Source organism: Mauremys reevesii, linkage group 8 (genome assembly GCF_016161935.1).
Source record: "Mauremys reevesii isolate NIE-2019 linkage group 8, ASM1616193v1, whole genome shotgun sequence".
In the NCBI taxonomy this organism is placed as follows: Eukaryota; Metazoa; Chordata; order Testudines; family Geoemydidae; genus Mauremys; species Mauremys reevesii.
Genome location: NC_052630.1, coordinates 31,308,957 through 31,321,736, shown reverse-complemented (window position 1 = coordinate 31,321,736; position 12,780 = coordinate 31,308,957). Strand labels below are relative to the sequence as shown.

Here is a 12,780-nt window from a genome sequence, read left to right as displayed (position 1 = left end):
AGGGGGCCTGGGGCAAGGCCGGGGCTTTGGCAGCAATTCAGCGGTGGGTCCCTCTCGGAGGGAAGGACCCACCGCCGAATTGCCGCCGAAGAATGAAGCGGTGGCGGTAGAGCAGCCTAAGTGCTGCCGATCGCGGCTTTTTTTTCCCGCTGCTTGCGGCGCTTGTACTCACCGGGTGGCGCTCCGAGGCTTTGGCAGTACTTCAGCGGCAGGTCCTTCTCTCGCTCCAAGTCTTCCGCTGCACTGAAGGACCCACCGCCGAAGACCCGGAGCGAGTGAAGGGCCCACTGCCGAAGTGCCACCGAAAACCCGGAGTGGCTCGCGGGGCCCCTGCAGGGCCCGGGGCAAATTTCCCTACTTCCTCCCCCACCGCCCCGGGCGGCCCTGCCTATACAAGAGAAATTTTGATTTATATTCAAATAGTTAATAATGTGTTAGTATATGGGTAGGGCCTACCAAATTAATGACCATGAAAAATGCGTCATGGACTGTGAAATCTGGTCTCCCCCCATGAAATTTGGTCTTTTGTGTTCTTTTACCTTATACTATACAGATTTCACGAGGTAGAACAGCGTTTCTCAAATTGGGAGTCCTGAACCAAAAGGGAGTTGCGGGGAGGAGGGGTGCAAGGTTATTTTAGGGGGTTCACAGTACTGCCACCCTTACTTCTGCACTGCCTTCAGAGTTGGGTGGCCAGAGAATGGTGGCTGCTGACTAAGGGCCCAGCTCTGCAGGCAGCAGCGCAGAAGTAAGGGTGGCAATACCATACCATGCCATCCTTACTTCTGCACTGCTGCTGGTGGCGGCTCTGCCTTCAGAGCTGGGCTCCTGGCCACCAGCCACTGCTCTCCACCTGCCCAGCTCTGAAGGCCGGGCCGCCACCAGCAGCAGTGCAGAAGTAAGGAAAGCAGTACCACAACCCTCCCTACAATAACCTTATGACCACTCCACAACTCCTTTTAGGGTCAGGATCCCTACAATTACAACACTGTGAAATTTCACATTTAAATAGCCGAAATCATGAAATTTACAATTTTAAAAATCTCATGACTGCGAAATTGACCAAAATGGACTGTGAATTTGGTAGGGACCTATAAATGTATTCAAGCATATGTAGCAACTAACCAAGAGAGCTCAGTTTTTAATATCAAGAACGTATTAAAGCAAACTCTTTGTGATCAATCCGAAGAGTTAAAAAAATGTGAGACAAAAATATTGTGAGGTAATTTCAACCTACAAGTGCATTTGAGGAAATTGCCATGTGAATCAGGACAAACCAACTAAATTTGCTGAGTAAATCACGTGATGAATATTCATTCAACTCTAGTTTAAAGCAGATTATGATGCCAAGAAAAAATATTTATAAGGCTTTACTCATGTATATTTCGCTGTGGCAATAAGAGGGTTAGAACTCAGATCCTCCTGCTTCAAAAGGCCAAGCCTCCAAAATGAATCTCTGTATCATTGTTACCAGGATAAAAGCTATGGAACACAGGTGAGTAGTTTGGATATTGTACAGCAGAGGGGTGGTGGTGAAATATACACTAGCCAATTCATTGCAATGCTTTGGTTCTTACATTTTTAAATCCTCTGTAAAGCACTTGAAGTTCTCTCTTTGTGAAACTGGTTTGTGCTTCAAGCTGTTCCAGTCCTTCTGGACGATAGCACACCGTGGTCATTTCTAATTCATCTTCAATTTTATCTAAAAGAAAAGACATGGAAATATTTACTTTGATTGCTACCTTTGCTATATTAAAGCGATGGACAGGTCAAATAACTGGAATATTGATGTATCTCGAGAACAAAAAGAAGAGAGAAAAACTAACATGGAGTTTCTCTATACAACTGGTTTCAATCCTTTAAAAGCATAATTAAAACTAAAGAGTAGAGCAATACCCCAAATTCCTTATTAAGAGGTAAATATCTGCTCCCAGGGCAGAAATTGATTACATGACTAGGAGGACAAGTAGCTAATCACAGTTCCACTAAAGAATGGTGGAAGTTATCTGTTTAAATACCTGCACGATGCAAAGGAGTAATCCTTCTAGGGTGCTAGTCTTAAAGAAGAGCATGCAAGCATCAGAGGTAAGTGACAGAGCAGACATGCTTAAATGTATTATACAAAGACATGACATTACACTGAGTGGAAACAGAAAGAATCTCTCTCTCTTTTGTACATTATCAAAAGAGCTTGAAGTGTTAAGGACATTATGGATCACATTCATTCCAGGTGTAATTCAGGTTAAGTCCAATGGAGCTATGTCCCGGAGGCATTTGGCCCTAAGCTTACATGGCCTTTTGGGGGAAACAGGTAAGCCATGAAGTGCCCATGTGGATTTGGTATAAAAGTTCTTTTCTTGTGAAAGTACATGGATTTGGACACATGCATACATCCTTCCACCCAAATCCTCCCATGTGACTTGTAGATTATAGAAATCTCATTTCACTAGCAGTGCCAAAAAAGCATAGATATGAACAGATGGTTACTATATGCCAGTCTGAGATTATCAAAAATACTTCTGAAGCCAGATGTGACTATTCATCACAGCTGTCCCAAAAGCCTCAATCCTCCCTAAGCCATGAACCCACACCTCCTCTATGGTATAAAGGTCAGTGAGCACTTCCAGTATGAACTCACCTTCAGAAAAATGTCATCTATACTAGACCTTCAATGACTGTCGTACACACTTATGGCAAAACTACTCAGTTCACAACCTGTAAAAATCAGTTGGGTCACTATGTGAATTATGGTTGATTCCTGCCCAAATGCACAGGGAAATGATAAACTAATTGTCAAATATGAGTTTGTGAAGGAAAATTCTCCTGGTCTACATTGGAGCTGTGAGCAGAGATCAGCCCTTTAAACCTTGCTGGCCATTTATCCTATGCATTAGATTCCTTGTGAATTTAAACTGGCCTCAGAGCATGGGGGAATTTTTCCCCCCTCTATGTCTGTGTTCTTCAGAAGTCAGAATCTGTGGGTGCTGAATTTTAAAGTATCAAATCCAGGTCCAAATTTTGGAGTGAGGGCCCATCTCCAGTCTAAGCTATCAACAGCAGATCATTACAGAAAATGCACAGTAGGGGTGATCCAATGCTTTTAACTATGCTTTTCATGGCTTTCCCACTATAATAGTATGTACACATAGTTTTAATGGCTGGGATAATGGCATCTATGGAAAAGATCAATTAAGCTTTGACTATTTGTTTTTAACCTAATCTTCTCTTGGACCACGAGTCTTAGGGTACATCTATACTGGAATTATCGGGCGTGATGGCAATTTGCGTAGACATACCCAAACTAGCTTTAATCTAGCAAGCTCATGTCATGGAATAGAGAAGCTTCAGTGGCACACACCTCAGTGTGAGCTAGCCCCATGGGTAATTCCAAGGTTCTGCAGAGGCTTGTGTAGCCTCCGCTAAATGCATGCTGCCACAGCTTCACTGCTCTGGGACCCAAACTAGCAAGATTAAAGCTTGCTCAGGTATGTCTACCTGAGCTGCAATAACACCCTGTGATTCTAGTCGAGACATACACATACTCCTAGTCAATAAAAACAGGGCAATAAGAACTAGGCTTAAGGTACAGCTGAGAAAATTTAGCCTAAACATTGGTATATGTATAACTCTTCAAACAGCTCAGTAGTGGAACCAACTGATATGGGGAGTTTTTAAATGCTATCAGACTTGACACTCACTCATGCATCAGCAATAATAAAATCAGTCCTGCCAAAATGAGGGGGCATGGACTTGAATGAACTTTGAAAAGCTATATCAAAGAGACTGTGCATTTTGATACAGGAAGCACTACAAGACTCTCCCTCTCACTAGTTATTTCTACAGGTCACTAGATGCCACAACGTAGAATATTCTTATTCCTGACTGGAAAAGAGGAATTTGAATATCTCTATGGTGTTTTCCTCTTTCCTTCTTTTTCCATTAACTGAGTATTCACGCCGCATGGATCTAGTAATCAACCCCAATCTGAAGGCTGACAATCACATCACCAGTCCGTGTCATTATGAAATATGTATAATCAATAGACAAATACTTCTCCCCACTCCCCAAACACACACAGCACCTCCACAATGTTTGTTCAGCAGAAGAAATTTCAGGCTGGTCACCAGTATGCTTCCAGATATGATAATCATTTTTTGGGATTGTGTAGATTAATTAAGATGAATGCCACTGCACATAGTTACAAAATTTGTCTAATGGGGATTTTTTAGCACTCAGCTTCAGATACGTTTAATTGTAACACTACAGCAGAGGGAAACATCTTGTCAAAGGGATCCTCAGTGACTGACAGGGAGTAAAGGCAAAGGGAATCAGTTATAAGGTTAGTTAGATCGAGAACAGCATATTTGATTAGTGATCTAGAAAAATGAGAGGCAGTAGCAGAAAGGAAACTGTGAGCAGAGAGCAATGGTCTGCAGAAGTGGTTGAAATAGTGAAGGGGAAAGAGAGGTTGGGACCATCAGCAAAGGGAGACAGAGTCCTGGAAAGGAGAAGAACGAAGAGACACCACTAAAGACGACGGAGAGGAGAGAGTCTGGAAGAAAGAGATACTGTTAGAAGGAAGAGTAGGGGGCTGGAGAAGAAAGTAAAAAAGAAGGAACTGTGAGATGAGGAGAAAGACAGATCTTTGAAAAAAGGATGGGTGGGGAGGAAGATGTCCCAAGATGAAAGGGTGGAATATGGGGGAGGAAGGAGGGAGGGAAAAAAGGAGTGTGGTGGAGAAAAAGGTCTTAAAGAGGGAAGGAGACGATAAATGGGAAACAGAAAGAGAATATCAGTCATCAATGGATCCAACCTAGGGAGACACCTCTAGTCTAAACATGATTTCTCATAAGTAAAAGGTATAATTTGCCTCAAAATAAATTAATTAAAAACTTTATATTTTCAATCTGCCCAAACATTTCCAGGTTCTCTCCTGCTCAGTACAATCACCCAGTTTGTACCTGTCACAGTCAGCTGTGTCCCTCCTCCCATGTTTTAATAAACTGTGCAGCACAAAGACAATATTTAGGATTAAGCATTGCTCACTCTCTCCCTTACTGAATTCACATTCTCTGAACTTATCTCCCTTAGCACTGCTCACCTTCCACACACTCTTCTGTGACCTCTCATGGGTCAGCATTCTGGTAGTATTGCCTATTGGTTTGATCTAATCTAAGGTATTTATAGTGTCAATCAATGTAGAATCTAGGTGAAAAATGCAGGTGGAAGATAAATACGAACAATTAATTTGACTCTACTTTTGCCCAATGAGGATTTGACTAATTCAACTTGACTTTGAAAAATATTTTTTTCTTGCATCTCCGAGATCTTGCATGTCTTACTCCATGACAGGCAGTGCTACAATCCAATGAGGTGTTTGAACTCAGGCCCTTTGATTTAAATGAGAGGCTGTAGGTATTTTCCACAAGGGGCTCTCACCTGTGGAATATGCTTCTCCCACCTTGGTTCTCCAGAGTCTGCTTTAGGGTTACTGAGAATTCAGAAGGACAGAACCTGGAATGCTTATGGATCAAAGTGCTAACTGTTAAGTCACAAGATGGGGTACCAGTAGGCCTGTGCTATAGACTACTATGTCAGACAAGGGAACAGGATGAGCAGCTCTGTAAACAGTATAGACAGTAAAACAGTTCTATAAACAGTGCTTTTTGAACATTATTTGAAAATATACAAATTAGATGATGTGCATCCTAGGATATTAGAGAACTGTATAAATACAATTACTGTACCTTGAATTATTTTTCAGAACTAATGGAGAACTAAGAATGTACCAGAAAATTATGAAAACTAAATCTAGTGCCAATCTTCCTCAAAAATAAAACTAAAAAATCCTACATTTAATATCATTTGCAAATCTCTTTTTGATTCTCAATGAAATAATAAAACAAATATTGAAAGAGAAAAATTAACACAATGTTTAGAAGTCAAAGGAATGATAAATTTACTGGCAATAGAAGTTAGTCTCAATGGATCCAATTCCCTGTTGTTTCACACCTTGTGTTGTCATTTACACTTCTGCAAAAGAAGTGAAAAAATGCTATGAAGTCAATATGGTAGCTTTTTTACAACCCTTTGGCACAGCTGTAAATGACTTCAGCAAGATTTAAGGCAGGCTCATTGGAAAGCAATTTTCAGGTTGATTTATTCTTTTTGGAAGACTGATACCATTTGTAAAATTACATATTCACAGTATCACTGGTTTTTCCATTGTTAGACAATCAGATTCCTAAATGAGCATTTGGTATTAATATTCTAAAAATAACAAACAACAATTAAAGGGAAAGATCTGGCAGACTTTACTTATGCAAAACTACATTTGCAGTCGCATGTTTGTTTTAAATGAATAAGGTTTCAAGGCCTGGATATTAAAAAACGTATTTATTTTGCTTATGCAGCCATATTTTGTATGAACTGAAGAATGAATACCAGCAGCCCAGCTATTAAAAATGTTCCCATATCAAAGAATACTTGGTAAACACAATATTTCAGTAGTGGCATGCTAGATTTTGATAAACCCCAGCCTCATTCAATGGGAATATCAGAGTATCGTTCATCTATTTCAGCCTGTCCTGCATGCACAGATTCTTTCCAATTCACAACCTTTGGTCCCAGAGGACAGATTTTTTCTTATTAAACGTCAGGCAGACTTTTGCTGTATATATAGGGCCGGCTCCAGCTTTTTTGCCACCCCAAGTGATGAAGCAAAAGAAAGAAAGAAAGAAAGAAAGCCAGCCAACCGGCAGCACTTCAGCGGTAGCTTAATCGCGCCTCTTCATTCTTCGGCAGCAATTCGGCAGCGGGTCCTTCGTTCTCTTTCTTCCTCTTTGGCGGCACTTCAGCGGCGGCTCAAACAGGAAGAGAGGGACTGAGGGACCCCTTTCCATTGGCCACCCCAAGCACCTGCTTCCTTCGCTGGTGCCTGGAGCTGGCCCTGTGTATATAACAACTTTCTCCACTCCCTATGCTAAGAAATCATAGAACTGGAAGGGACCTCAAGAGGTCATCTAGTCCAGTCCCCTGCACTTATGTTGCTTAACTTCTCTAAACATTTTTTTTTTAACAAATTCCAGGACTAAGGTTAGGGAAAATAAGAATCTATCCTTTTTAAAACACATTCTTTTCTACATTCAGGAATCGGGATCTTTCACTCAAGTCTATGATGAAGACAGTATGAGCTGTCCCTTTCACATTCTACTTACTCATCCTGCATTAGATGACCTCTTGAGATCCATTTCAGCCCTGTACTTCTATAATTTCTATGATCCTTTCCTTCAGGAAGCACTTAGAAACTTAGCCAAAACAAATGTGACCAAGAAGATGGCCACAAAGAAATAGAATCAACTATTTTCAAATACATACATTCTGAAAATGGCAGACAATAATTCTCATAATAAAATCCATCCAAAGTATGTGCTATATCCTAATAATATAATAATCCACTTCTCCTTTCGTGAGGATTTGAACATTTGGGTTCAACCTACTATACACCAACAAGGTGTCATTCCGACAGGACAACAAACGTCATTTCACAGAATCACACTGCATACAGCAGAAAAGACCTACTGTGTTATTTTCCCTTTGTCACTTCAAAGCTGTTGTCTGGTCTGTTTTTTAAAGGACCAAAATGATGTAGTCTCCAAACACTCCCCGTGTGAGGAACTATTCCCCACTCCAGTGGATCTCACAATTAGGATTTTTTTTCTGATATACATCTGATATTTACATTTGAACTCTGCTCAGTTGGATCCCATTTTTCATAGTTATTTCCACCTGTAGCTTTTAAAGATCTGTAGTGGTGTTGTGCATTTATATGCAGCCATCCAATTAAGAGCCATGTTAGTGATGGTAGTATAGTATTTAGGCCTGTTTATTTGCCTGAGATAGAATTTTGAGGTTTTTCAAATATAATTGTTTGTGCCTTATATCCTTATCAACATATGTGAACAAGGAACAAGGAAACTCTGTGTTGCTTCTGCCTACAACCAGATGGGTTTTTTAGTACTAAAAAAAATTAAGAACTAGAGCTAAAATGTTGCTGGATATATGGTGGGAGTTTAATATACAACTGCATCGACTCATTTCCCAAGACAAGGTCAAGCAACCAGTTGGGAGGGGCGAGGTATAAGAAACACTAAAAGCCAAAAGAAAAGTAGCCTTGGCCAGGACACAACCTAACTCCCTACCCCTCCCATGGGGTACAAAAGAGGTGGTACTGAAACCTCCAGACTCGAGACCCTCCAAAATGGAACATGACCATAAATTGTAAGGGGTGGTACCAGGGGCGGGCACTACCAGTATAATTAAGTCTGCTAAGAAGGAGGAGGGGAAAAGGAAAAGCTCTATTGGTGTACAGAGCTGTGGTTATGCTTCCTTGTTACGTCCAATAGACATTGCATTGCCCGCACTTTGGACTCTGGTCTTCTGTTTTATGTCTGCTGACAACGTGACAAGAACCCAGGGAGGGCAACAGTCCCCTAACAAGCTGCAAAATGAGTATTAAGGACAGAATTTGGCCTTCATTGTTTATATTCCAAAATTCTTGGAGTGTTTTCACAGCTTTTTTTAGTCATCGCTTAGTTCTTTTCAGTCATTTCTGTCAGTTTCTCCAGGCCTCTATTCCTTCATTTTTCTCCAGGTTAATCAACATTTTCCTGAATCTGATCACGATAATCTCAGTATCCTTATTTGCGATACAATGCTCCTGTACATAGTCTAAAAATCACATTGTCTTTATTAAGTATATTGCAATCTCCTCCAATTTGCTATCCACTATCACACATCAGCTCAGTCTTTTCCAGACTCACAGCTTTTCAAGTACTCTGTGTATAGAATCTCTGTGTATAGAAATTGGGTGTGTTTGACCCTCAGATGTACAAAGCTGCATTTTTCTTATGCTGAATCTCACTTTTTAGTGATGTGTGAACATAAGAGTGTCTCACAAGGTTCTCTCAATATTTATTCCATCGTGCTACTGGAGACTAAATGCCAGGAGTGATTTTTTAAAAATAAAAAGTTCAGTAACACTGTTGCTCTTTTCCAATCCTCTAGTGTATCACTGGTTCTTCAGGACTTTTAAATAAATAAATAATAGCCAGTGGTTTAATAATGTCATTAGCTAATTATTTTGTTAGCCCAGAGATATCTATCATGCAGACTTGATGATTTATTCATCTTTCCCATTCATTCCCATACCTTATTTTTAGAACAGCAGCTATAGCGACAAAGTTTTCCTTTCTTCCTAATTGCCCATACATTTTTTTTATTTTTTTCTGGTTAAAATAAGATTTTTAACAAGCAAGTAGTTCATCCATTTTGGACATGTCACTGGCGTGGTCCCTCTCCTCATTGGGCCTACCTTCCCTCCAAATGGAGTTGTAAAAGCCTTACTTGTTCTCCTTATTTCATTTGGTTAGCATTAACTACATGTGCTTCTTTTTTAGTCCTTATGTTTTCCATACAAGTCTTGATTAACTAACTAACCTGGTCTAGTTCTTTCCAACTTTGTCCCTTTGTAGTACAGCTTTTTTCGTACTTCCAGGTCTTCAATAAATTGCTCATGAAGCCATACTGGCCACTTTTGGTTTCATGTTTTTCAGTGGTAACATAATTTCTTGCAATTTAATTCTCATGTTTGTTTGAACATGCTCCAGTCATCTACCACACTCATGGAATTTAATATGTCCTCTTATAGCACCTGACTGCTTCACTTTTGTACCTACACACATACTTAGCTTCAGGGATACACACACACATAAGTATTTGTTGGGGGCCTAGGTTTCTGATATCTGTAGACATGGCCAGTGCAACCATTTAGGTGACCTAGGCAGTCGCCTAGGGCACTGGGATTTGGGGGGTGCCATTTTCTTCAGCAGCGACTGCGGTGGCCGGATCTTCAGCCGCCCCAGTTGCTGCCGGCATTTAGGCGGAGGGAGCTGCGGCAGGGGAGCGCGGGGAGGGCTGCCTGCAGCAAGTAACGGTGGGGGGGCATGCAAGGGAACTCCCCTCCCCAGTTCACCACTGCCCCGCCTCCTTCCCGAGCATGCCGTGGCCGCTTCACTTCTTCTGCCTCCCAGGCTTGCGGCGCCTAAGCTGACTGGCACCACAAGTCTGGGAGGCAGGAGAAGTGAAGCAGCCACGGTGTGCTCGGGGAGGAGGCAGGACAGGGGTGAGCTGCTTCACTTCTCCCGCCTCCCAGGCTTGCGGCGCCAATCAGCTTTGGCGCCACAAGCCTGGGAGGCGGAAGAAGTGAAGCAGCGATGGTGTGCTCGGGGTGGAGATGGAGCAGGGGTGAGCTGGGGCGGGGGGGTGCCTCAGGGCGGAGGGTGGGGGGGAAGGGCGCAAGGTGGAAGTTTCGCCTAGGGTGCAAAACATCCTTGCACCGGCCCTGTCTGTAGAATAGTCTACTGAATTCTTACTCTTTCAAGTGTTCAGTGAATCCATTTCTTAATACTGTTTCTCGACAGGAATTTGTGGTCACTGTGTACTCTCAAATTCTCAGCCAGTTCCTCGCTATGGGTAAGAATACATCCTGGATGGTTCTTCTCTGGGTGGATTTCCTATTTCCTGGCTCATAGTTCTCTTCTACTTCCTGTACCTGATGTATTTGGGGATCCATATTTAGCTGTATGTGTCACCACAAAGTAGGAATACTCAAAGTACTGTTCCCCATGACTCAGAATATCATGGTAGTTGGTCCAGGAATTGTGATGACACTCTAGGCTATTTGAAACTGAAACTTGGCGCTTTTTCTTTGCTTTCCATTGCTACCATTTCCTACTGCCTTCGTTATCACCTCTTTCCTTTTATGTTTCGCCCATGCAAACTTACTGCATTCACCATTATGAACATCCCACCAGTAAGAATCATTCTAGAGTTTTAAATAAAACTGGCTAGATATGGATCATAATTCGGCAGCACTGTAATTCATAACTTTTAATCAGGCTCTTTACATGTGTGTTTAGCTATAGCTCTTCAATAAAGTAGTTCTCTGTTCATTGTAGACATCTTATTTGTACATCATCTTGTTAATTATAATTGGAAATATAAGCCAGCTATTTGGTGTGAGACCAAAGCTCTCCCTCCCTCGCTACCTAGTTTGAAGCCTACCTAACACAGCCTGCCAGTTTTTAGTCAAAGCTAGGTCTCTCACTTACTTAAGTGAACACTAACTAATACAACAGGGTGAATAATTCTTAATTTAGAGAAATCTGCCTCTTATTCTGTTTGAAAATTGTCTTTGAACAGACAGTTTTACTTAATTACTCAACCTGGAGTTCTTGTTGGGGCCCTCAGCAGCTGCTGGAGATGCAGACAACCATAGTAACTAAGCAGTATGTTCCCCCCACTTGCGCTTAGTGATTAATGTTGCTAGCTTTTTCTTTTGGATCTAGATCTTGCAGCAGTGATCTGTGCCTTTGACACTTCTATATTGGACTACTACAATGAACTCTATATGGAGCTATTTCTACAGACAAGATGGAAACTCCACCAAGTGTACAATGTGATTGTCCATTTGCTTAGCAGTCCTTCTTGCAGAGAACACACATTACAACTGTTCTCTCTGATCTGCATTTATTCCTTTATAGAATCATAGAAGTGTACAGGGGCGGCTTTATGTTTTTTGGCATTCCAGCCAAAAAGGTGGCCGGAATGCCGCTCCTGAAATTGTGCCGCCCCAAGCACGTGCTTGGTTTGCTGGTGCCTAGAGCCAGCCCTGGATGTGTAGGACTGGAAGGGACCTTGAGAGGTCATCTAGTCGAGTCCCTGGCACTCAAGGCAGGATTAAGTAATAACTAGACTATTCCTGACAGGTGTTTGTCTAGCCTGTTCTTAAAACCCCCCAATGATGGAGATTCTAGTCAATTTGTTCTAATGCTTAACCACCCTTACAGTTAGAAAGTTTTTCCTAATGTCCAACCTAAACTGATTTTGCTGCAATTTAAGCCCATTGCTTCTTGTCCTATCCTCAGAGATTAAAGAGAACAATTTTCTCCCCTCTCCTTGTAACAACCTTTTATGTACTTGAAAAAGTATCTCTCTCTTCCCCTTAGTTTTCTCTTCTCCAGACTGAGCAAACCCAATTTTGTCTATCTTTCCTCATAGGTCATGTTTTTTAGATCTTTTATTAAATGTATTGTTCTCCTCTGGACTGTCTCCAATTTGTCCACATCTTTCCTGAAATGTAGCACCCAGAAGTGGACACAATACTCCAAGACCAATCCCCAGCCAGATTTTTGCCCCAGATCCCTAAATGGCCCCCTCAACAATTGAACTCACAACCCTGGGTTGAGCAGGCCAACGCTCAAACCACTGAGCTATCCCTCCCCTAAATGGAGTACTTTGCATTTGTCCGTATTGAATTTCATCCTATTTACTTCAGCCCATTTCTCCAGTTTGTCCATTAATTTTGAATTATAATCCTATCCTCCAAAGCACTTGTAACCTCTCCCAGGGTGGTATCATCCGCAAACTTTATCTAAATCATTGATGAAGATACTGAGCAGAACAGGACCCCAAACTGATCCCTGTGGGACCCCTGTGGGACCCCTCTTGTTATGCTCTTCCAGCTTGACTGTGAACCACTGATAACTACTCTCTAGGAGTAGTTTTCCAACCTGTTATGCACCTGCATTATAGTAGCTCTATCTAGGTTATATTTTCTTAGTTATGTTTCTGGATGTAATTCGTTAGTGTTTTTGATGACTACAGATCAAATTGGTCTGAGTCCTGTCACCCTGAAAGATCCTCATGCCATGCCATAGC

The 12,780-nt window shown here is 41.7% G+C and overlaps 1 protein-coding gene across 17 annotated transcripts in view; it reads right to left on the bottom strand.

The window, feature by feature from the left end:
* KCNIP1 (potassium voltage-gated channel interacting protein 1) overlaps positions 1 to 12,780 on the bottom strand; it is an 807,057-nt gene that overhangs the window by 35,627 nt on the left and 758,650 nt on the right. For all 17 annotated transcript variants that reach the window (XM_039484934.1, XM_039484933.1, XM_039484935.1 and 14 more), the window contains one exon: positions 1,578 to 1,702. In XM_039484934.1, coding sequence (XP_039340868.1) covers positions 1,578 to 1,702 — 125 coding nt within the window. The remainder of the gene's footprint in view (positions 1 to 1,577; positions 1,703 to 12,780) is intronic.